At 36.8% G+C, this 26,728-nt stretch overlaps 1 protein-coding gene across 1 annotated transcript in view; it reads right to left on the bottom strand.

Moving 5' to 3' along the window:
* Positions 1-26,728, bottom strand: part of CCDC148 (coiled-coil domain containing 148) — a 296,477-nt gene that overhangs the window by 182,424 nt on the left and 87,325 nt on the right. Inside the window, exons 4-9 of the mRNA XM_027560231.1 lie at positions 26,431-26,552; positions 18,891-18,994; positions 10,533-10,615; positions 10,185-10,336; positions 7,684-7,779; positions 7,425-7,606 (exon numbers count right to left, since the gene is read on the bottom strand). Of these exons, the coding sequence (XP_027416032.1) occupies positions 7,425-7,606; positions 7,684-7,779; positions 10,185-10,336; positions 10,533-10,615; positions 18,891-18,994; positions 26,431-26,552 (739 nt within the window). The remainder of the gene's footprint in view (positions 1-7,424; positions 7,607-7,683; positions 7,780-10,184; positions 10,337-10,532; positions 10,616-18,890; positions 18,995-26,430; positions 26,553-26,728) is intronic.

Here is a 26,728-nt window from a genome sequence, read left to right as displayed (position 1 = left end):
TATTTCCTTAATCTTTAGCTACTACAATAAATAACCAAAAATAAATCACTATATATTCAAGTATCCCCTGGAGTAAGAAAGGCATATTCTTGCCTGAAAAAATTTCATGGACAGAGGAGCCTGGCAGGCTACTGTCCAAGGTGTCAAAAAAAGAGTCAGAAATAAATCACTGTATATTCAACTATACAGTTGACCCTTTAACAATATGGAAGGAGGGTGGGATCTTCCCAACCCAAGGACTGAACAAGAGTCTCCTGAGTCTCCTGCATTGGAAGGCTGATTCTTTTCCACTGAGCAGCCTTTGTTAAGAAGAACAGAATCCTCTGGGGTTACTCAAAATGTATTTTCCCCCTTCCCTTACCAGAGGCTTGAGGGGAGTTTTCACAAAGATTAACTGTGGATGTCTAGTGGAATTCCTTGAGCTAAAACTCAAAAAAGTGTGGGGAGCGCTCATGACTAAGGTCCCTAGGATTTTTAATTCTGAGTTGTCCACACTCAGCATCCAGTAATTCATCAATTATAGTGCAGGTTTTCCTACCCCAACACTGGTTCCTATGAAAGTTTCTGCTAATGGGTTTCTTCTCAGATAATTTGTGATTCTCTTTATCACCTGTGTCTCCAGTGTTGGGTGCAGTGATTTGCCCTTGGCCTTATTCCTCTGACATACAGAAGAAGAGTTGTTGATTTTCCAGTTTGCTCAACTTTCTACTCCTCATTAGAGTAGAGTAGCAAATGATAAGCCCCTTACTTGCTGGACAGAAAATTAGAAGTCCATATTTATTCTTTAAAGATTTTATACTTGCCTGAGGAAACATCCTGTTAAGTTTTATTAAATGTTTATGTCATTGTATATATTTAAATTTTTTCTTCATGATTTCACTGCAGTAACATGTTTTAAACCCACTCCAGTGTTCTTGCCTGGAGAATCCCAGGGATGGGGGAGCCTGGTGGGCTGCCGTCTCTGGGATCGCTCACAGTCGGATACAACTGAAGCGACTTAGCAGCAGTAGCAGCAGCAACATGTTTTAAAAGGACTTCTCTACTCCAAGACTACTTAATATCTGTTTTTATTTTTATCTAATTCTTTTATGATTTTTTTTCTTATTCATATTTGAATGCATCTGGAGTTCATTGAGTTACATGGAATAAGAGATCTAACCTCATTTTCTGATTCCCTGTTATTTAGTATTATCATATAAATAATCCAATCTTTCCCTCACAGTATAAAAATTTTACCTTTACATCAAATTAAATTATTATAGATACTCTCTGTATTTCTATTTTGTTCCACTGAGCTGCTACAGACACATAAAATCTTCTAATTTGCTTTAATATTAAATATATATTTATATTTGGTATGCAAGTTTTACCACTCTCCTAGCCACAATGAAGTCAATTTCACTTCTGTCCTTTACTGTGCCCATCTTTGCATGAAATGTTTCCTTGGTATCTCTAATTTTCTACTTAGAGACAACCACAGTGGTGTGGTTACTCACCTAGAGCCAGACATCCTGAAGTGTGAAGTCAAGTGGACCCCAGAAAGCATTACTACAATCAAAGCTAGTGGAGGTGATGCAATTCCAGCTGAGCTATTTCAAATCCTAACATATGATGCTGTTAAAGTGCTGCATTCAATATGCTAGCAAATTTGGAAAAGTCAGCAGTGGCCACAGGACTGGAAAAGGCCAGTTTTCATTCCAGTCTCAAAGAAGGGAAATGTCAAAGACTGTTCAAACTACCACAAATTGTACTCATTTCACAGCTAGCAAGGTAATGCTCAAAATCCTTCAAGCTAGCCTCCAGCAGTACGTAACTGAGAACTTCCAGAAGTATAAGCTGCATTTAGAAAAGGCAGAGAAACTAGAGATCAAATTGCTAACATCTGCTATATCTTACAGAAATTTTTCTTGTAGAAAAAGCAAAGAAATTCCAGAAAAACATCTACTTCTACTTCACTGACTACACTAAAGCCTTTGACTATGTGAATCACAACAAACTGAAAAATTCTTAGAGAGATGGAAATACCAGACCACCTTACCTGCCTCCTGAGAAACCTGTATGCACATCAAGAAACAACAGTTAGAACCAAACATAGAACAGTGGACTAGTTCAAAATTGGGAAAGGAGTATGTCAAGGATGTATATTGTCATCCTGTTTATTTAACTTCTGTGCAGAGGACATCATGTGAAATGCCGGGCTGGATGAATCATAAGCTGGAATCAAGATTTCTGGGAGAAATATCAACAACCTCAGATAAACAGATGATACTATCCTAATGTCAGAAAGCAAAGAGGAACAAAAGAGCCCCTTGAGGGTGAAAGAGGAGGTTGAAAAGGCTGGCTTAAAATTCAGCATTCAAAAAACTGAGATCATGCCATCTAGTTCCATCACTTCATGGCAAATAAATGGGAAAATAATGGAAGCAGTGACAGACTTTATTTTCTTGGGCTTCAAAATCACTGCAGATGGTGACTGCAGCCATGAAATTAAAAGACATTTGCTCCTTGGAAGAAAAGCTATGACCAACCTAGACAGCATATTAAAAAGTAGAGACCTTACTTTGCCAACAAAGGTCTGTCTAGTCAAAGCTATGGTTTTTCCAGTAGTCATATGGATGTGAGAGTTGGATCAAAAAGAAAGCTGAGCACCAAAGAATTGATGCTTTTGGACTGTGGTATTGGAGAAGACTATCAGCATCTCTTGGACAGCAAGGAGACCAACTTGCTAAAGGAAATCCTAAAGGAAATCCACTCTGAATATTCATTGGAAGGACTGATGCTACAGCTGAAGCTCTAATAAGTTGGCTACCTGATGGGAAGAGCCGACTAATTGGAAAAGATCCTGATGATGGGAAAGACTGAGGGCAGGAGGAGAAGGGGGTGACAGAGGATGAGATGGTTGGATGGCATCATCAACACAATGGGCGTGAGTTTGAGCAAACTCCAGGAGATGGTGAAGGACGGGGAAGCCTGGCGTGCTGCAGTCCATGGGGTTGCAAAGAGTTCTACATGACGGAGCATCTGAACAACAACCCCTAGTTATTCTTCATTCTGAAACTTTGGGCAATTTCACAACCTTAATCTTACTAATATATTCTGGAATAATGTTCAAGAATTCTTCAATTCCAATTGTATTAAATTAACAGATTAATTTCATGAGTCATGGGTAATGGCACCCCACTCCAGTACTCTTGCCTGGAAAATCCCATGGATGGAGGAGCCTGGTAGGCTGCAGTCTATGGGGTCGTGAAGAGTCGGACATGACTGAGCTACTTCACTTGCACTTTTCACTTTCATGCATTGGAGAAGGAAATGGCAACCCACTCCAGTGTTCTTGCCTGGAGAATCCCAGGGACAGTGGAGCCTGGTGGGCTGTCGTCTATGGGGTCGCACAGAGTCGGACACGACTGAATCGACTTAGCAGTAGCAGCAGCAGGGTATTTTGAAATCAGATCAACTATTGAATAAAATTAGGAATTTTATAGTCAAACTGATTTAAGACATTAATTGGACTAATTGCTTTTGGAAATGCAGCAATGAGGTTGGTTTCCCATGCTGTTCAAACAAGGTACCAGCCCAGTCTCCCATGGTATCTGTACCCTCTCCTCTGCTTGTTTGCTGCTCTCCTTCACTCACAACATGGCTGCCAGCAGCAACCACAGTTGTGTACTTTCCTGGTAGAACCACAGTGAAAAGAATGCACTACTTCTCACCTGTATCTAACAAAAGTTCTGAGCTTTGCTCTGATTTGGACCACCTTTTGCTGTGGCCTGAGGAAATGAAGCTACTGACTGGTACACATTCCCAGCTAGGGTGTACCTTTGGATCTGGGGATGGAATCATTCCAATCCAAACTGGCAAGCTGCTACTAAATAGGAGCAGTTAAATGTTGGGATTAACCATGATCGCAATGAAAATTTCTTATAATTTAAAAATGTCCCCCAGACCTTTCAGCCTTCTTAGTCCTAGCAGTAGGCATCTATTTAAAATATACACACACTCACTTGTGCAGGTGTACGCATACATATACACAAGCTATGCAAATTCTTACAAGGCCTAAAAACTAGAACCAAAAGGTGAAATGGTCTTATCCAAATCATGGCAGATATTGGCAAATGAGAGTTAAACATATAATTCATTGTGCTAGATAGAACAGTATATTTACATGACTGACTCACCAATAGCCAGAGATTTCTGATGCACACCACCTCTGTAGTTATTCAGAATAGCCTATTTATTCTCTTTCTCCTCAGTAAGACTACTTCTGAAATCTCATTCAATTTTATTGGTGTTTCATCATTCACTGCCAGCATATTTGTCATAGTCTCTGCAGTTGGCATTTGTCTATAATTTGGTCAGGGTAAATAATGTGCATATGTCCATTCCCCTCAATATTCCAAGCCTTCTCAAAGGGAAGGACACATTCTAGTCTACCTGTTGAACCCCTTACCAAGGAGCTTAGCAGCGACCACTATATATTAAGGATTACTGAATAAATATTCATCAAGTAGAACATATCATTAGCTATATGAAATTTATTCTGGATAATTATATGTGACAAACAGACTATTAAACTAGAATTTATGAACCCATATTCTTCCAAAGTACTTTTCTACTGCTCTCATAACAGGACTTGCCACTCTCACCTCATTGTTTTCACCTTTCATTCATCTCAATTGAGCAACCATTTATTTAGAAGCTGCTATGTGCCAGGATATGCTTGGTGCTAAGGATACAAATATTGCTAATTACTTTATCTTCTAGGGTTTACAGCCTCAGCATTGAATATACCTTCTGGGAAGGTTCTCACCAGCGCCCTTCTGTCTTATTTTAACCCTATGCATTCCTCAGATTCCATAGTGAATCGTACTTCTTCCGTCAAGTCTTTCTGAGCTTTTTTTCCTTCAGTGCTGCTTCTTTGGGCAGAAATCTTAGCATATTCATCTCATTCTCTAATCTCAGTAATGGCAATGGAGCTGTGAATCTCAGTCTTTACTGAGTGGTGCAGGGTTACCCAAAAGAAGAGCACAAAGAGTTTAGATTCAAACAGAGGTAAGAAAGTGTGTTGTAAAAAATAGATCCTAGTGGAAGGGAGCTGATACAGGCTGCTAAGGCAAAGCTTCCATGTTTAGGAGCCATTAACCTAGAAATACCACAGTCTCAGCCAGCTTTCCTGAGGGACAAGATGCCATCTGGGAAGAAAGGTCATGGGGCAGCCAACCCGCTTTAAAACGACAGTCAGGTTTACCTCCCTTCATGGCACAATCAGTCTAATTACTAAAAACACCAACAGCAAACACAAAAAAACCCCTCATCCTTGCTGGATGAGTTCTAAAATCTCTTTAACAAGGTTGGGGTTGGGAAGGGAGAGAGGATGTTTATTTTACAATTAGAGATAAACTAAGTACATGGTTAATATTTCACTGTGATTGAGTTTCAATTAAAGTATAATTAATCAATAAATAAACTATTAATTATATGTTATTAATATTTTCTCAGCTTTATTACAAGATGGGAAGAAAGGAAGACAGAAAGGCAGGGGGCTTTCAGTAGACCACAAACATGTTTGCCTATGAGGAACATGTGACCGTTGCCACAGAGAAGTAAGAAACCAGCTTAGGTCTTGAAAGCCACAGACTTCACCTAGGATTGCCTTTCCGAGAGCTGAGACACACAGAAGCTGTCACAGAGGAGTCTGGATCAAGAAGCTAAGAAAGCAAAGAGCTCGGGTTGGTGGATTTAAGATTGTCTTTGTTATTAATTTCTTAACACTAGTAATTTTACATAGAAGAGCTTCATTCACAAGCAATTCATTAAGAAATATAATAAAAACTAATATTTGCTGGGTGTTCATTGGAAGGACTGATGCTAAAGCTGAAACTCCAATACTTTGGCCACCTCATGTGAAAATTTGACTAATTGGAAAAGACCCTGATGCTGGGAGGGATTGGGGGCAGGAGGAAAAGGGGATGACAGAAGATGAGATGGCTGGATAGCATCACCGACTCGATGGACATGAGTTTGAGTGAACTCCGGGAGTTGGTGATGGAGAGGGAGGCCTGGCGTGCTGCAGTTCATGGGGTTGCAAAGAGTCGGACACGACTGAGCGACTGAACTGAACTGAATATTTGCACATTCATCATCTTTCATTTCAAGGGAAGTGTCTTTTACTTCTAATTTACTATAAATATGTCCCTTCAATAGTGTTTCTTTCTTTTTAAATGTACATTCTTTGGGGAAATTTTTGAATTCAACATAATAGAGTAAAAAGCATATTTTCCTACAAAGTGTTCCCCAGAAACTTTATATACTTAACACTATATGAAGTAGGTTATTGATTTGACCCAGGGTGGCATTTCTCAGTTTGTTCATTAAATGAATTTTAATATAGAATTTACACTAGAGAAGATGGCCTTGCCAACAAGAATTTTAAGTCACTTAGCATTATAGTTGTCATTCAGAAGAGGATTGTCATTCTCATGATACAATCAAAAGTCATTTTCTTATTGCCATTTACAGCAAAATGGATGGACTTAGAGATTATCTTACTAAGTGAAGTCAGAGAAAGACAAGTATTACATGTTATCATTTATGTGTGGAATCTAAAAAATAATACATGAATCTATGCACAAAAAAGAAACAGACTCACAAATATAGAAAACAAACATACGCTTACCAAAGCAGAAATGAGTGGAGAGATAAATTTGGAATATGGGACTAACAAACTACTACACATAAAGTAACAGAAAGGCCAGCACTGTTAGGACAAAGTCTAGTTTAAAGCAACAGGATTTACTCTATAGCACAGGGAACTATATTCAATATCTTATAATAACATATAATGGAAAATAATCTGAAAAAAATATATATATAGCTGAGTCACTTTGCTATACACCTGAAACTAACACAAAATTGTAAATTAACTAAACTTGAATTTTAACGGTGCATTTTCTAAAAAAGTTTATAAAATATGTTTTGTATTCAGTATAGGGCAAAATCATGGTAGATTACAGATAACATAATTACATGGGTATATTTTCCTCTGTAATCAATTTTTAGTACTCATTTTAAAATTTCCACTGAAGAGAAGCTTCATATCTTGAAATGAAAATTCAGTTATAAAAAATTCAAGTTTTAAAAAAATTCATGTTTAAAAACTATTTCTTACCAATAGTAAAGTGATAAATAAGAAAGATACTTTAACCATATACAAATCTTTAAAACCGTTACTTCAGGGAAATTACTTTGCAGAAAAAATAAGAAAACCTCTCCTTTCAAGAGTCAATTTAAACATTTACTGGTAGACTATATTCCAAGCACAAGGTGTCTCTAAAAATGGTAAATTAGAAGTATAGTGACCCCTAAAAAAAATAAAAAATTTTATGACAAAAATCTACATAATTGAAGAAGTTTTAGCTCATCACCTGTATATGTCTTCTAACTGCAGATCAAAATCTTGAAGTTTCTTTTGATATTTCTCCGTAAAGTTATAGAATTCATTAAGGATTGAAGATTTCAAGTCAGGGTATGGACATTCCAAAGTTTCTAATTCCATGGGCAGTTGACTAAGCAGGTTACTTCTTTCTTCTGAAGAATGATCTAATATCTGAAAAAAAAAATTATATGATTGTTCTATTTAATATAAATGACAAATTGATAGATTACTATCTGTATTGCACTTACTTTCATGCTCCAGTCTGAAAGATAATTTTCTATTTCCTGTTGCTCTAGCCTAAGTTGTTCATAGACAGCTTTCAATTGTTTCTTCACGAAGTCAACCTATAGGACATTTAAAGCAAGCGGTATGCAAATTATTGATTTATTCAATATTTAAATTTAAAGTCACAGAAATTTTTCTCTAAAGTCAGTAAGTGATGACAAATTAAATAAGTGAAAGTCCCTTTCAGAATCCATGGAAGAGGGTTCAAGAGATGTCACATCCAGGCAGTGTCCATCAGGCAAAGGAGCTTTAAAGGGGCTTCTGGACAGATAACCCCCAAATGAGTTCAATTATAGCCACTCTGCATCACAGTGAGTTTTGTTTGTGATAAGGCAGAAAGCTTACCAGACTGCCTCTGTTTCAATCACCCCCTCCTTTCTTCACATCCTTGCTACTAATCCCCAGATGGGCACTGATTTTTAATGTTCATTTTTAATTATTTATGAAAGCAATATGACAATACTACAAAAGCAACTAAAAAAATAGAGTAAGAAAAAAATCACCTGAAAGCTTACATACAGTGGCAACCATGATAAAGGAGTTTATGCTCTAGTCAGTGGCTGCTAAGTTGCTTCAGTCGTGTCCAACTCTGCGTGACCCCACAGACGGCAGCCCACCAGGCTCTGCCATCCCTGGGATTTTCCAGGCAAGAACACTGGAGTGGGTTGCCATTTCCTTCTCCAATGCATGAAAGTGAAAAGTGCAAGTGAAGTAGCTCAGTCATGTCCGACTCTTCTCTACCCCATGGACTGTAGCCCACCAGGTTCCTCCATCCATAGGATTTTCCAGGCAAGAGTACTGGAGTGGGTTGCCATTGTAGTAAGTAAACTCATAAAAAAGTAGGTAAGAAAGTATCAGGAGGAGGTAAGTGAGGTATAAACTGGGTGAGGGGATAGGGAGTGACTGGGGCTTCTCTCGTATGAGTGGTCAGTACAGGCATCTCAGAGGAAAGGACATTAATGCTAAGACTAAAAGACAAAAAGAGCCATCAGTGGGACAGAAGAAACAGCCCGTGCAAAGGCCTTGAGACAGGAAGGAGTCTGGCCTATGTGAGGAATAGGAAGAAGGCCAGCACTGTTAGGACAAAGTCTAGTAGGTAAAGCAGGGTATCAGATAGATAGTAAGACTAAAGAGGTGGAAGGTGGGGTCAGATGCATGGGGAGTTTTGGTACCAGGTACCCAACACACAGTGAGGCCAAGAGATATCAAAATGTCAGAGTTTGGAGCAGAGAAAGGCTTGCTACAGGGCCCTGCAAAGAGACAGGTGGCTCATGCCTTAAAAAACCCCAAACTCCCCAAAAGCTTTTAGCAAATCCCTTTTTATACGAAAGGTAAGGGAGGGGCCATAGTTAGTTGTTGCAAAATTCTAGTGTCAGATCCTTTGTTCTCCAAGTTAAGTCATGGTCAGGTCACAAAGATCATGCAAACCTCCACTGAAACAAATGATAGTCTCTGTTCTAACAAGAAAGAGCAAAGTCCCAAGGTTCAACTTCTCCCCTCCCGCCAAGATCCAGACTCTGGCTAGGAGGAGGGAGTCCCTGTGCCAGCCGGTTACCTTGCCTGGGAGCGTTAGTCCAGCAAGCAGTCTGGGTCCTCCCACCAGTGCCCAGGCCTGGCTGAGGAGACAGATCTCAGCCGGTGGCACTTTCAGGGTCCACTCCCCAGGCCTTGCCCAGCCATTATCACTGAGGGAGCAAGAAGCCCAGGACCCAGCCATCACATGGCCCAAAGCTGGGGGAACCTGGTCCTACAGACTGTGGCCCATGGAGACTGCCACACCATTAGGTCTAAAAGATGGGGATTGGGGAGAGTTTTGCTGTTGCTTCAGGGCCTGGGCCTGGCCAGTGGGTGGCCATGGTGAAAGTTCTGGAGCCTTGAAGGACACAGCCCTCACCCTTTCCCCAGGTCCACCAGCTCACCTGCCAGCTAGAGGTCAGAGGGCCTGGAGCACCCCAGAGAGGGTGGTGATCCACTTCTCACCACACTTCGTGCTGTGAGGACCACCTCATGGCTGACTGCTGGTGAAGTGGGACTTGTAACCACAGGGCTAACAGTCACCCCTTAATGGTTACATGCTAACGGTCTCTAAGGATCTCACTCTAACAGTCTCTCTTTAAAGGTCTCACGCTAAGGATCTTGAGCTAAAGGTCAGGGGCTCAGGCTGCACACTTGCCCCACCCCTATTACAGGAGGAACCCTGGCCAGTAGGAGCCCTGAGGGGATTTACCAGGAGGATGACTTAATCCCTGTCCCTAGGATAGGACCTCAGAATACACTGGAAGGAGGAGAAAGGAGGAAAGCAGGGTTATGAGGTTATTGTAACATTTCTAGGTGAGAAATGAGCATGTTGGACAGATTAAGGGACAGAATTTGCTATACATTCTATTTAAGCACATAAAACATAAACGTTTATCTCAGACTCTTCCAAATATTACAGTATTAAAAGTAAAGGAGATATACTGACCTCTTCCAATACTTTCATAGAGTTAGATTCACTGTGTGAGTGTGAATACTGTGAAATGTGATGCTGTCTGTATTTTAGATCTTCTCTCAATTGCTGAATAGGATTTATTACATTTTTAAGATATGTGCACCATTGTTCTGATAACTCCTGTTCTATGGTGAAACAAAATCAAAGCAACACATTATTAAGTTTCTTCAAGAACAGGTCATTAAGATGCAGATTTTTTGGATTCCTTTAGAAAAAAACAAACAGCAGTTAATATTTAAAAGACTGAAATGTGTGGCCCACTTTCATCTTTAAAACAAAACTCCCCTTTAAATGTGGGACCAAAGAAAAAACAAAACCTACCAAAATTCATAAGGTCAGAAAGACATTCATTTCCAATGTTCTCTTCACTGAATAAGGATTTTATTTCAGATTCCATTTTGTATCTGAAATAGACAATATCTTAATCAATTATATTATAATCATAAACATATATACAAGTTAAAAAATAACTAGCAGTAGAAATACTCAATCTAATGTGGTTTCATTCACCCGTTCATTAATTCAGACAGCATACTACATTCCTAACATCGATTAGATAATCTCCAAGACACTGAGAGAGACAGAAGTATGGCTGCATACCTCAGAAGTAACAGCATTAGCAAGGCAAGGACAGGATACATCCCTGCACTATTTCAGGTGGAAAGAGCAGTGGGAAGTGGGGAGCCACTGAAGGATATTAAACTGACCACAGCAATTCAGATCTGTGTTTCAGAAAGATTTCCAAGGCAACAAGATGGACGATGGGCTGGAAGGAGGGTGATCAATAAAAATGGAAGATGAAGTGGGGATCAGGCAAACCTGGACCCACAAGGAGGTTATTTTAAAAGTTCAGAGAAGGTCCTGACTTAGGGAAATGGGAGTAAAAGTATGTATTTTACATACCAAAAATATAATAAATCTTAATAAACTTTTACTATATTATTTAAATATAGTCATTTTAGAGTAAAACTATAACCAGCACTAAATGGACATAAATATACTGTACTCAATCCCTTATTTATGGCAGGTTTGATAAAAATCATAAAAAGAGTTTTGAATTGTTATGATTGTTAAGATACATTATTTAAATGGTGTAAAATAAGAAAATAGCAACAATATAATACTTTAATATGATTATTTTTATTTTTGTATGTAAGTTTCTAGTCCTTGTCTATATGCATGAATATTTTAAATAGTTGTAATTATAGCCTATCTACCATTTTACATTAAGACTTTTTGAAAACTAACTTTAATAATAATAAATAATTATTTATTTATTCCAAGTAATTTTTGTAATTATTGTTTACCTTAGTGGCTGCAAGGTATCCTATTTTATATATGTGTCATCATCTTTTAAGCCAATTTACAAATATGAGACAAGGGTTTTGTTTACATGTATAAAGGAGGGGGTGCTACTGTAGATGACACTATTTCTTTAGCATATGGTCTTAGTCAAAGGCTTTTTTAAGATTACATATGAAATTGATGGGACTGGATGCCATGATCATAAACATGGCATTCAGTCCCATCACTTCGTGGCAAAAAGATGGGGAAACAATGGAAACAGTGACAGATTTTATTTTGGGGGCTCCAAAATCACTGCAGATGGTGACTGCAGCCATGAAATTAAAAGATGCTTACTCCTTGCTTCCAAGGAGTAAGCTTGGAAGCAAGCTTACTTGCTTGGAAGCTATGACCAACCTAGACAGCACATTAAAAATCAGAGACGTTACTTTGCCAACAAAGGTCCATCTAGTCAAAGCTTTGGTTTTTCCAGTAGTCATGTATGGATGTGAGAGTTGGACTATAAAGAAAGCTGAGCACTGAAGAAATGATGCTTTTGAACTGTCATGTTGGAGAAGACTCTTGAGAGTCCCCTGGACTGCAAGGAGATCAAACCAGTCAATCAAACATGTATATTATCATATGTAAAATGATCAAACCAGTAAAGGAAATCAGTCCTGACTATTCATTGGAAGGACTGATGCTGAAGCTGAATCTCCAATACTTTAGCCACCTGATGCGAAGAACTGACTCATTGGAAAAGACCCTGATGCTGGGAAAGATTGAAAGCAGGAGGACAAGGGGATGACAGAGGATGAGATAGTTGGATGGCATCACCAACTCAATGTACATGAGTTTGAGCAAGCTTCAAATACTGGTAATAGACAAGGGAGCCTGGTGTGCTGCAGTCAGTGGGGTCGCAAAGAGTGGGACACACCTGAGTGACTGAACTGATGAAACTGATATACTGAGAATGGGTGCATGACAGTGGAGTATACCCAGAAGTTATTTCATAACATATATATATTTTTAAATTTATTTGGCTGTATCAGGTCTTTGCTGCGTCATTTGGGATTTTTTCTTACAGTTTCAGTATAAAGGCTTAATTGCCCTGTGGCATCTAGGATCCCATTCCCAACTAGGGATCAAACTTGCACTCTCTCCATTGCAAGGCCATTCTTTTCTTTTCTTTTTTTTTTTTAATTGGAGGCTAATTACTTTACAATATTGTGCCATACAATTTGCCATACATTCACATGAATCAGCCATGGGTGTACATGTGTTCCCCATCCTGAACCCCGCTCCCACCTCCCGCCCCATCCCATCCCTCAGGGTCATCCCAGTGCACCAGCCCTGAGCACTCGGTCTCATGCATAGAACCTGGACTGGCGATCTATTTCACATATGATAATATACATGTTTTAATGCTATTCTCTCAAATTATCCCACCCTCGCCTTCTCCCACAGAGTCCAGAAGTCTGTTCTTTACATCTGTGTCTCTTTTGCTGTCTCACATATAGGGTCATCGTTACCATCATTCTGAATTCCATATATATGCATTAATATACTGTATTGGTATTTTTCTTTCTGACTTACTTCACTCTATAGAATAGGCTCCAGTTTCATCCACCTCATTAGAACTGATTCAAATACATTCTTTTTAATAGCTGAGTAATATTCCATTGTGTATATGGACCACAGCTCTGCCGATGGACATCTAGGTTGCTTCCATGTCCTGGCTATTGTAAACAGTGCTGCAATGAACATTGGGGTACACGTGTCTCTTTCAATTCTGGTTTCCTCGGTGTGTATGCCCAGCAGTGGGATTGCTGGGTCATATGGCAGTTCTATTTTCAGTTTTTTAAGGAATCTCCACACTATTCTCCATAGTGGCTGTACTAGTTTGCATTCCCACCAACAGTGTAAGAGGGTTCCTTTTTCTCCACACCCTCTCCAGCATTTATTGCTTGTAGACTTTGTGATAGTAGCCATTTTGACTAGCATAAAATGGTACCTCATAGTGGTTTTGATTTGCATTTCTCTGATAATGAGTGATGTTGAGCATCTTTTCATGTGTTTGTTAGCCATCTGTATGTCTTCTTTGGAAAAATGTCTGTTTAGTTCTTTGGTTCATTTTTTGATTAGGTCACTTATTTTTCTGGAATTGAGCTGCAGGAGTTGCTTGTATATTTTTGAGATTAATTCCTTGTCAGATGCTTCATTTGCTATTATTTTCTCCCATTCTGAAGGCTGTCTTTTCACCTTGCTTATAGTTTCCTTCATTGTGCAAAAGCTTTTAAATTTAACTAGGTCCCATTTGTTTATTTTCGCTTTTATTTCCATTACTCTGGGATGTGGGTCATAGAGGATTCTGCTATGGTTTACATCAGAGAGTGTTTTGCCTATGTTTTCCTCTAGGAGTTTTATAGTTTCTGGTCTTACATTTAGATCTTTAATCCATTTTGAGTTTATTTTTGTGTATGGTTTTAGAAAGTGTTCTAGTTTCAGTCTTTTCAAGTGGTTGACCAGTTTTCCCAGCACCACTTGTTAAAGAGATTGTCTTTTCTCCATTGTATATTCTTGCCTCCTTTGTCAAAGATACGGTGTCCATAGGTGTGCAGATTTATCTCTGGGCTTTCTATTTTGTTCCATTGATCTGTGTTTCTGTCTTGATGCCTGTGGCTTTGTAGTAGAGCCTGAAGTCAGGCAGGTTGATTCCTCCAGTTCCATTCATCTTTCTCAAGATTGCTTTGGCTATTCAAGGTTTTTTGTATTTCCATACAACTTGTGAAATTATTTGTTCTAGTTCTCTGAAAAATACCCGTGGTAGCTTAATAGGGATTGCATTGAATCTATAGATTGCTTTGGGTAGTATACTCATTTTCACTATGTTGATTCTTCCAATCCACGAACATGGTATATTTCTCCATCTATTTGTGTCATCTTTGATTTCTTTCATCAGTGTTTTATAGTTGCAAGGCACATTCTTAACCACTGAACCACCAGGGAAGTTTTACTTAGATTTTTTAAACAAAAATATAGCACTTATAAATTATTTAGCTCAGTCCTCTTATATTTTCATCATCCAGAAAGCCACAGTAGAACATAAAAACCAACAGAACTGGCTTTGTTCATAGAGGAGATCAATCTGCTACTGTGCATGTAATAATTCTAGTAAGCTCCTTCCTGGCTTTCTAGATCAATAACCCTGACCCAACAGGCAAGACTAGTCTATTTCTCTAACTGTCCTAATTGGCTAACAAAATCCAGAACCAAGTACTACATGACAAGCTTGTGAATATACATTGTTTCCCAAATCATGTCCCATAAAACAGAAACATCAATAAGATGGTAGGGAAAACTTGGAAACGGTGAACTAAACAAATCAGATAAGTTTACATAGTGCTGGATTATTCAGAAACTTGATTATGCTAAAGTGCATTGAGGTTCTCCAAAAAGGGATGAAATATGTAATATTTTCCTAATTATGGGACATGGAAATTCATTATTCTCCATGGAGTATCTTGAAGAATATATCTGTTTTGTAGAATTTGATTGAGGAAATACAGATAAAAATTGCAATGGGCTCAAAGGCATTAAAATTGGTAACTCTTGGGAAGAGAACCCTGCCTGTTCACCACTGACATGTAGACTTAGTACCAAGTGTTCACCAAGTCAGAACTCTGCAGCACATACAACTGCCTCCGCATCTGAAGATGGAACAAATTGAAGGCAACTTTCCTTGTCCAAATCTGCCAATTTAAGTACTTCCTACTGCTACTTGACCTGTCCTCTGGTACCACTGAATAAGATGATACTACAAAAATTCTCCTGAGTTTTTGTGTGACTGTTTGTCTACAGGATATATTAATCTACTTCCTAGATAAACCCAGTTGCAATGCAATCTCTTGCAAGATAAATCAGCCTGATAAGGACACATTTGAGCTCTCGGGAGTCTACTCTCACACTCCTTGCCCTTCCAAGATGCTGCTAAAGTTCCAGGTGTAGTAGAATCAGTCTCTTTAGGAGATCGAAAGTTACCCAGAGCATCCTGGGATTTCTGAGGCAAAATTACCAATTTAGGCAGAACAAGTGAAACATGGGGCACTGGAGAGTGGTGGAGTCATAAGCCATTTATGCAAACAACAGCACAGTGGCAAGGACTGTGAAAGATGGAGTAAGAGAGGATGTTAAAGTTCCTTCATTGGAACTAACAGACAGAGGATCAGCAGAAAATGAGGGCACCAGACAGGCTGAAGGCCAGAGCTCTACCCCTCCAACAAGGAAGGAATTCAGCAGTGCAGGCAGTTGGGGACCTCAGACTATCTGTTTGATTGGCTTTTCTCTCTTGTAAGAGGCTGTCCCAATTTCTGTGTGCCAGAAAAGGCAGGGAAGGAAATCTCACAATAATTGGCTAAGGGATGAACTCAGTAAATTATCAGATGGCCTGAGTCACACACTATGGGTACTGGTCTCATTTTCATACTTAAAGACACTTTTCCAGATAATATTTAATTATTGGTAAAACCTCATGATATTTTCTGGATAAAGGTGCTATTTTTAAAATAATGCTTTAAAACTAAAATTATGAGTAAATGACATATATTTCTAAAAGACACTATAGTAAAAGTAGTAAGGCTTACAAATAAACCTCTCAAACTTTATTACTCAAAAGTTCTATTAAAATAATAATTGTAATTCCTTACCACATGGCCAATATAAATAACCTCCTCCTAATCTCTAAACCACTCATTCTGAAACAAGGAAGAAAGTGCTCCTGCCAAATTGTATCAAGGTCTTCAAGGGGGTATAGCTTGGAAACCATAGTAATAGTAAATATAATTTTATAAATTTAATATAAAATATAATTTTCTACTTTGAAATTTTAATCATCTAATCTTCTTATGATAGATTTCAAAGAACTAAGTTTAGGGAAATGCTTTACTTTTTTTTTTCCCTAGCAAGGCTAGACCAATTAGATCTCAGGTGATGTGAATGGACCCCACTAGAAAAAGAGAAAAACCTGATCAGATCCATGTTCAATAAGCCTAGGAGTTAAAGGCAAATGATTCAATACCACCTCCACATAAGCTAGCTGATTTACCTTCTGCAAATAACTTTAATCCTCTGAACCTCAAGGTTCCCATCTGTAAAATTAGGATAACAATGATACCTACTCTGCAGGGTCATTGTAAAGATTAAATGAAACAAAGCGTGTAAAGTACTGAACATACTACCTGAAAGTGAGTGAAAGTGTTAGCCACTCAGCCACGGCTGACTCTTTGCAACCCGCCATAGCTTGTAGCCCGCCAGATTCTTCAGTCCATGGAATTCTCCAGGCAAGAATACTGGAGTGAGTAGCCATTCTCTTCTCCAGGGGATTTTCTCGACCCAGGGATCAAACCCAGGTCTCCCACACTGCAGGCGGATTATTTACTGTCTCAGCCACCAGGGATGCCCCAACATACTACTTGGTATATACTAAATTACCCAGCAAAAGCTAGATGCCATTGGAAGCCCTTACCTTCTGGGGATCTGAGATTTTTAAATGAAGTCTCTTATGGTGATACATAAAAATATTTTACTTTCAATCTTTTATTAAAAAGGAAGGTAGGTTTTAAAGATTGAGAGACACAGAGTTTAAACTCCTGATTTTCTGGTGGTCCTTAAATTCCTGAACTTTTAGCCATTTCTTGAACTTTCTTTCCATCACTAGTAGTTTTTAATTTCACTGACTACACGTTGAAATTAGCCTACATTCAAGAAAACAGAGAAAGTTATCTTGGAATTCTTCTTGTTTATCCAATTTCAGTTCTTACAAGTTTCAAGACATAATGTTGTTACGTGAATATTCCTAATTTTCATCATCTTTGTGTCATTCCAGTTCAGCCCGAAAGAATTACTTTCCATAATAATATGTATATACCTCTTTTATCTACCTCAAGAACAACACATACACACAGGAAGAAGGGTATGGAATAGCCAGGATAACTTTCTCCAGTGTCTTTATATTTGAACCTGCATCAGTGAACACCATAATTAAAATTTTCTATTGGCTTTCATTTTTCAATTATGCAAATCTAAAAAGAAAATTTTCCAATGGTCTCAAACATTATCTCCATAAAAGTTGGTATTTTGAGGGATAAGATGGATGTGATTTGTTTTTATTTTGGAAATATGAATGAGAAAATCTATATAATTTTTTCTTTAAGTTATATAATAATGTAAAACTATTTCCATTCATGAGCCTTTTACGTCACATGTAGGAATCACTTGCCAGAATAGGAAACTCCTATAATCTGAAAAGCATGCATGTCAAAAATAAAGTTAATGGTATTAATACTTGGAAGTTTAGCTTAGAATGAGACCACAAAATTATCTGTTTTTTATAAAATATATGCTTACAAGTATATATTTTAAAAAGCATACTTTATAAATACCACCATCATTAAAACTAATATATATGCCCCAAAAGGAGGGGAAACACATCTGCCTCCTCTTCCTGCCTTGACCTTTGAAAAGGAATTTCTCTCTCAAAGATTACATTTAAGACCAAGTATAAAATGTGGCTCAGTTGGTAAAGAATCTGTCTGCAATGCCTGGAGACCTGGGTTCCATTCCTGGGTCAGGAAGATCCTCTGGAGAAAGAAATGGCAACCCACTCTAGTATTCTTGCCTGGAGAATCCCATGGACAGAGGAACCTGGTAGGCTATAGTCCATCACAAGAGTCGGACACGACTTGCAACCAAACCACCACCACATAAAATCATTATTTTGTTTTAATTTATCTTGAAGTGACTGCTGAAAATAACAGCAAAAGTCAAAAATCCAAATTGAATTAGTTATGATGCAGCTACATTTAGAAATCACTCAATTTGAATCCCTTAGTTCATTTACTGGAAACATTTATCTCTTTCTATGTATCCGAGGTAAAGATGAATATGATGGGATGTTTGTCCCCAAGAAGTTTACCACTTTGTAAGAAGACAAATATGTAAGCCTAATATTATAATCCAATGTGCTAAAGTATAATCTAAATACAAGTATGAATGGGAGTGCAGAGAAGTAAGTGATTAGCAGATATAGAAGATTATCTCTTTTTTTCTGAAGGAAAGGAAATGTATTAATAAATTAATATATTTAACAGATTCCAAATTAAACTGAAGAAATGAAAGGGCTCTTTTTTTATTTTTTGAAAAAAACTGTATTGGAGTGTAACTGCTTTCGAGTGAGAAAGGAAAGGATTTTAATTTGATTTACTGTCCAATTCAACTGTAATGTTACATTTTGATTATAATGGTTTAATTAAAATAGAAAATTACAGAACATCTACCTAGATAAGTGCAGCTCAGTAATTCCTGCATATTCATACTGAGATTGCTCTCAGTTCTTACCTGACTTCGTTTAGCCTTTGGTGTTCTTGCCACCACACTTGCTTGTGTTGCTTTATTAGTGTTTGTTCTTTAGATAACTTTGAAGTCTGCACTGTTTTTCTGATCTAGATTCAGAGGAACAAAAGAGAAGCAATTCTGATGTTTTTTAAGTATTTCCAAAATAAAAATGTTTAATTTGTATTTTCTAAGTTAAATATTTTCCCTTTGTCAATCCTATTCCTGCATTTTCTAACACTAGCATCTTTCTAAAGAAAGTTATTTTTCTTTCTTTAGAAAGGAAAAAAATCTATTTTCCACACATACAATAAATAACACCTTATTCATCCAACTCAAGAAAAATTTGCATGAATATTCTATATATTTTCTTGCCTTTTTACACATCTTCCCTGCCAAGCATCATAATATCATTATTCTCATTTACAGATGAGGACACTGAAGTTCAGATAGATTAAAAAACTTGGTCAAGACCATCAAGGTTGTAAATATCAGAATCACATAGAACCTTGGTATTCAGATTGGTTTTATGTAATCCTTCAGCACAGGATGGGAAAAAAAAAATCATTGGATAAGTTATTAGGAGGACTGGCCTTAGTTTCAGCATCTACTAGAAATATGACCTTGAATTATATGTACAATTTTAATCTTTTGACTCCATGACTTTGTAAATAGTTTTTTAAAACTTCAGGCAAATCTTTATTTGAAGGTATTAAACAAGGAAATAGTGAAAAAGAGCACTGAAACCCAAATTTTCAAATCAATTTAATTTTTCCCAAATTTTATGACTTTTCAAAAACAATGTACATAATTCATGCTTTGGGGTTTCTGCTAATAAGCTATGTCAAGCTTGGGTCTGTTTGCCTTAAGATCCATTCTTGGCCAGCTCCCTCATCTGCTTCCCATCAGAGAGCAGCCTGTGTTTCTCAGACACCCCTGAAACTGCCTTCCAGCTGGGTTCAGCCAAAGGGAGACACTGGTGGTGGGTGATTGGAGGGAGGGAGGAAAGGCAAGCCAAAGGATTATTCACTCCTCTCTGCTCTCAGAGGGGTCTCCACAAGCATCTGCATCTTCTCCATTGCACCAACATTTCCTGACAGTTCTACCCTGGTTCCAGCTATCTCTGGGTAACCTCAGCCTATGGGGTGTGCTACAACCTTGCTTTTGCTAAATGTCCCTCCAACCCAGGCAAGATAATGACTTTCTTCTGTTGTAATCCCTATGTTGGTTCACAGCCCTCTGGCTTCTCAGCTCCATCACCTGTGTAACTATTTCCTGCATTAACAACCCCTCTATTCTAAATCCTTGAGTATTTGTCTGTTTCTTGGTTAGACTCTGACTGACACTGAACTTGTGTATTTATATATGCTGAACTTGTATATTTCATATCAGTACTTTAAAACATCTATAAAAGTGCTAATCTCAAATCAGAAACTCAATGAAATATGCATATTTTATATTTTCACTGCTACTAGAATACTCAGTATTCTGAAAGTTTTAAGAGATCAATACTGAAGATATAAAAACTTCAGAAGAGAAACTCTAAAAAGACTGTATAATGCATGCTATTTCTAGCTGTCATTCACTGATTACTGTAACCTTGAGTTTATCTTTCTGCTGTTCTGGTTACTGATTCAAAATTAGGAGTATAAGAAAATAAAATAACCCAAGCATCACTTAAAAAAACACAAAGTCAAATCTTAGGAGTGTTACAATTATGAAATTTTGGAGAAAAGTATATTTAAATCAGAACAGGTCATTGCAGAAAAACATATAGCCATCTCTATTTCACTGAAAAAATAAAAGTGCATATGTAGTGTTTCTGAATTCAGACACTCTTGTGTTTGCTTAAAGAATGCCTAAAACTCATTCCAACTTTTGCCATCTATAGTCTCTGGAGTTTGTTGCATCAGGCAAAACTTTTAAAATTAGATTTCTTTGACATATTTGGTCCATATTGTTAAAAAAATTAAAACACATTGGTGAAAGATGAAGACAGATTTTTATAGCTTAAAAAAAAATCAATGCTGCTGCCTGTGGACCCAGGGAAAGACCAATTAGGTAGACTATAAAAGTCAAAACAAAGCTACTATTTTTCACTAGACACTTCCAATATTTTGCAGAACATCCTGATTTCTTTGTAAATTCACTCACTGACTCTCCTTCTATCCTCAGGCCAAAAACTTTTTTTAAAAAAAGAAAAGTTTTTTTAAAAATAAAAAGATTTAATGTTGTATCTTTTTATCAGTAATTTCTAGATGATTCCAATTCAGTTTGCTGAGCAACAAGCCATCTGAAGTCAATTTTTAAGGTAGATGATTATTTAGGCAGAATGCTGATGAATTAAAAATTATAAAAGTCATACATTCATTAAAAACATCAGAAAGTAGATGTTTTATTTGTAGTTTACTGTGATGAGCCAAGATAATAAAACCCTAAATGCTGCTGCTAAATCACTTCAGTCATGTCCAACCCTGTGTGACCCCATAGATGGCAGCCCACCAGGCTCCTCTGCCCCTGGGATTCTCCAGGCAAGAGTACTGGAGTGGGTTGCCATTTTCTTCTCCAATGCATGCATGCATGCTAAGTCACTTCAGTCATGTCTGACCCTGCGACCCCATGGACAGCAGCCCACCAGGCTCCTCTGTCCACAGGATTCTCCAGGCAGGAGTACTGGAGGGGGTTGCCATTTCCATCTCCCAAAACCCTAAATAAGCACCCTAAAAGTCCTATGGGCCACATAACCCATCTTTAGATAGAAGCAGCAGTAGACAATTTAAGTGCTGGTTGCATATGCCTGTGCCAAAATTCACTGACATGTACACTTTAGATTTGTGTACTTCACTATATGTGAGTTATAACTCAATGAAAACTGTCAAAATTAAAAATTACACTAAGATGTCATTCCTCATCTAACATCAAATTGGCAAAAATTCAAATGTTCAACAAAACACTATGATGTGAGGCTATGGGAAAACATGCTCTCTCTTACATTGCAAGTGGGAATGCAAACTGGTGCAAACTCCCATGGAAGGGAATTTGGAGTTTCATATGGATTTATCCTTTGACCTAGTGCCTGGAAAATCCCACCGCGGAGGAGCCTGGTAGGCTGCAGTCCATGGGGTCGCTAGGAGTCGTACACGACTGAGGGACTTCACTTTCACTTTTCACTTGCATACATTGGAGAAGGAAATGGCAACCCACTCCAGTATTCTTGCCTGGAGAATCCCAGGGACGGGGGAGCCTAGTGGGCAGCCGTCTATGGGGTCGCACAGAGTCTGACACGACTGAAGCGATTTAGCAGCAGCAGCAGCAGCAGCAATCATACCTATACTAATCTACCTGAAAACTATATTGGCCAAAGTATAAAAAGATAAATAAACTAATCTATCCACTGCAGCACTGTTTGTAATGAAAAAAGACAAGCACAGAGATTCTGTCAATGTGTTCTTACCAAAATAAATTGAATTTGAATCTGATCGAGTCTCTGCAAATAACTACCAATTACTGGAAATACAAGAGATAGGAAAACATATTTAATGACACCACCAGGATATAATCAGCAAAATCCAGGCTATAAGAAACTATAAAGAACAAATACTATAATTTTTTCAAAAAATAAATTATAAGAATATAAGAGGATGGAGGAGGAAACCTTAAAAAAGTAAATATCAAATATAATATATGGATATTATTTAGATGCTAACTTGAAAAAATTTGAAAAAATTGGAGACAATCAGGGAGATTTAACATCGATTATTTGAAATTATTAAGAAATCATTAACATTTTAATAGTAATGGTATTATAGGGTTTGGGGTTTTATAGCCCTAATCTTTTAAAGATACATAGTGAAATAATTATGGTGAATATTATAATATCTGAGATTTGATTCGAAATAATCTGTTATAGAGGGAAATTGTAGGTGAGAGTAGAGAGGAAACAATGGTCAAGAGTTGTTAATAGTTGAAGGTGGATAATATCATGAGGAGATTAATAACTCCATTCACTCTAATGTTGCAATTGTCCATATTGTAGTGTATTTTACAACTGTAATTGTATTCTTGCAGTTGTCCATATTGTAATGTTTTTAAAAACAAGAAATAGTAGGTGGATTACTTGAGCTAGACAAGAAGAAATATTAATTCTTGCTAAGCAAAGAAATTCAAATAAAAATAATTGGAAATATCTCTTTTGTACTTAAATTGGGAATGAAGAGTTAACATTTAATTTACCAAAAATTGGTCTTGATTTTCTGCCCACCTTTACTCTTTGGCTTCAGGTCCAATCTCAGCCTTTGAAAGACTAGATCACTCAATGTGAGCATTAGCATCTTATCTAGCATACCATAACTTGTGCATGATCAATAACATAGCAATTATATAGGTCATTATCACATCAAATCAGTATAATAATACCAGCAAAACAAATCAGGGAAGTCTCCTGAATTTATTGTTAGTTAAAAATACTTATTGTTAACCGCTTTTAAAATATAGGTAAGCATTCTAGACATAAGTTGAAGTAAAAATCTTATGTGCTTTAAATGTTAACATTCTATCATTCAGGTTAAGTATGTCTACATTCAATATTGCCACAGTAAAGTGCTGTAGTAACTAACAATGATTGTTGAAGCTGTTAATTTCATGTGCAAAGAATGAGCACATTTAATTAGTAAAATAAATTGAGAACTGACTGATAATTAATATAAATATTAAGACAGAATATGTTAACTATTTAACACTAAGAATAAAATATAATTTCTTAGCCAACATATTTTACAAAAAGTTAAACCACAATATAAGAAAGGATAACAGAGACAGTATTATCATAATTCTAGTTGGTGTAGGCTGTTTGATATATTAGCATTCATAACATTAAACAAAATAAATCTTAATAATTGTATCTAATTTTCCATTATCTAACTCCATCTAAGCCATGAGTCTTTCAAGAAAAAGTCCTATTTGGGAATTCTTCACATCTTAGAAGAATAAATTAAAAGCAAAATGTCAACTTGGTATCTCTAAATTAAATGAGAAGGGAAGGATCCAAAAATCATGAAAACAACATTCCCAATACATCTTCCTTATAAAATAAAATAAAAAGTGAAATTTGTAGAAAGGAAAGAAGACTGTTAGAAAATGCTGAGCTATGTAGGACACATTTTGTTCTCACTGACCAAAATTCAAAACAATAGATTTTACAAAAATGCTTTAAATGGATAATTCTTTATTATTATGAATCTATGGATACCAAAAATGAAAGCAAAAAGCTTGCCAAAATGATTGCTACAGATATTTTCAGTACTGAACCATATTTGGTAGTTTAAAGCAAGAGATTTCTTTGAGATCTGCCAAGTTATGAATCCTGGATAACAAGTTTTTTCTAGAAAATATGTAACTAAAAAGCGTCTTCGTAAATTATATTCTGTGAACAAAAAGGTACTTGATATTATTTAAAATATTGTTTGTATATGGTTATTTGTTTAATCTCACAAATGAATAACACAATAACCAGAGAAGCAGCCTAGTTAGTTGACAGTGTTAGGAAATTATTATCCCTGCACTTAATGCCAAACTTTAAAAATCACCTTAATAATTTAAAATTTGATAGCAATTCTATCCTCAAAGAGAAATTCACTTTGACCAAATATTGATTTTTAACATTCAGTGATTCCCCATTCAAAGATGGGAAATCATCCAAAATATGTATCTGGTTTTACACAGACATTCTTCAAGCAGATGGTCAGCACCCCTAACCCTTGCAATGCTCCAGAGTCAACTGTACATTTCCCAATACTGAAAAAGGCATAGATAAAATGTTTGTGGTGACATATTTGTTACAACAGTACTTTGGGAGAGAACTAAAACAATTCATACTTTTTTGGCCCAGACATCCCAGTCATGGGAATTTACCCACATAAGGTGTCTATTCATTAAGATATTTATGGAAATATGATTTTCAATATCAAAAATGGGATACAAGCTAAATATCTAATAATTGGGATGTGATAAAGTAAGCATCTTTTTCTACTTGAAGTAGTTATCATTACTGTTTTTTTGGCTAATTCTTATTGTCCTTGAGATCCCAATTCAATGTCACTTTCTTAGAAAAGCCTTCCTTTCCACCCAATTAGTATCAAGTTCTGTTATTGTACATTAGACTTTTTTTTTTTGGTGGGGGGTGGATTTAGTTTATACTTAGTGTGGGCTTCTAGGTGACACTAGCGGTAAAGAACCCGCCTGCCAGTGCAGGAGACTTAAGAGACCCAGGTTTGATCCCCTGGTCAGGAAGGTCCTCTGGAGGAGGGCATGGCAACCCACTCCAGTATTCTAGCCGGGAGAATCCCATGGACAGAGGGATCTGGCAGGCTACAGTTCATAGGGTCATAAAGTGTCAGACATGACTGAAGCAACTTAGCATATATGCACGCACATTCTTAGTACTACTAATTTCATTTCAGGGCTTATTTCATAAACACTAGCTTCTATTCTTCCTCTCTCCTGAAAATATTACACCCCATGAAGGTAGGTGTTGTATTTTGCTCACCACTGTACATTCAAGGCACATAGTAAATATTTATTATATGTATGAATGTGTACAATGGTATATATACAATGGATTAGCACAGAAGTCAGACATATGAAAATGGCTTATTGGGATGATAGTCATATAACAGATCTTCCCATAAATTTTCTTTGAATGTCCTGATAATATTAAATTATTTTAAAGTTGTATCTGAAACAGATAATGCCCAACATTTTAAGTGGTCTCCATAGTTTGAGGGGACATAAATATGGTAATTTCTCCAGAATAGGGTAACAAATGTGCCTTGAAATCATGACAGTTGCCTTTTTAAAAAGATATTAACAATAAAAAGCAATGCAAAGCTAATATAGCACAAAATATTAAATACACATAAAAGTTTGTAAATTGCTTAGTTTGTTGCTTTGCCAAACCAGATTTTTGGATGCAACTAAGCAATGGAAATGCTATTTATAAAGTATTCTATTATTTGAATAAGAAGCAAATATATTGCATGAGCAATCCTAAACTCATCCATGATCCTAAAATATTGTGCACAATCACTTGGAACATTAACCTCTTTCAAATCTAGTTGAGGTTCACTTTTCTTAGATCAAGGCAAAAAGAGAATTGTAGAAAAGAGACACCTAGGGGCATATTTTGTGCTGCAGAAGGAGCTGTAAATTAGATGATAAGCCACGGCTAGCACTTTTGGCATTTTTAATTTTTTTAGACTATGTTAGAAATTGTTGAAAGCTAATGAAATAGCTCTTTCTGAAAATAAAGTTGAATTCAGGCTTCATGGGATTGTTACGAACAGTAAATGAGTCATGCATGTAAAGTACAGAGCACAATGTCTGAGAGTATCCAATAAATGTTCCCATTCACTATAACCAATAGTTGGAAGATTCTAAAAACTACTTAGAATGTTATTTATTTTCACATTTCATTGTAAATATCATTTTACTTCCTAGCAATTCAATTTTCCAAAACTATTAATAGAAAACACACATACACGAATCTAACCTTTAGCTCTGTAGAGGCAGAAGCTAACTTTTTTGCTTCAGTTAATGCATGCAATTGTTGGTAGTCTACTGGTTTATACTTGGTGCTTCTGATTTCATTTTTCATATGAAATATCAGATTATCTGTTTTTCATCAAAAACAGAAAATGACAAAGAAACAATGCTATATTATTGGAAGTCAAAATAGAGTTTTGGCAACATGTTGACTATTGGTCTTATTTTTAAACATTTTAAAGCAAATATAAGAAGTAATATGTTACAATATTCATAGTATATTTAAATTCTATTTCTGGAAATTT

Source organism: Bos indicus x Bos taurus, chromosome 2 (assembly GCF_003369695.1).
Source record: "Bos indicus x Bos taurus breed Angus x Brahman F1 hybrid chromosome 2, Bos_hybrid_MaternalHap_v2.0, whole genome shotgun sequence".
Classification (NCBI taxonomy): domain Eukaryota; kingdom Metazoa; phylum Chordata; class Mammalia; order Artiodactyla; family Bovidae; genus Bos; species Bos indicus x Bos taurus.
This window is presented reverse-complemented; position numbering and strand designations above follow the sequence as displayed.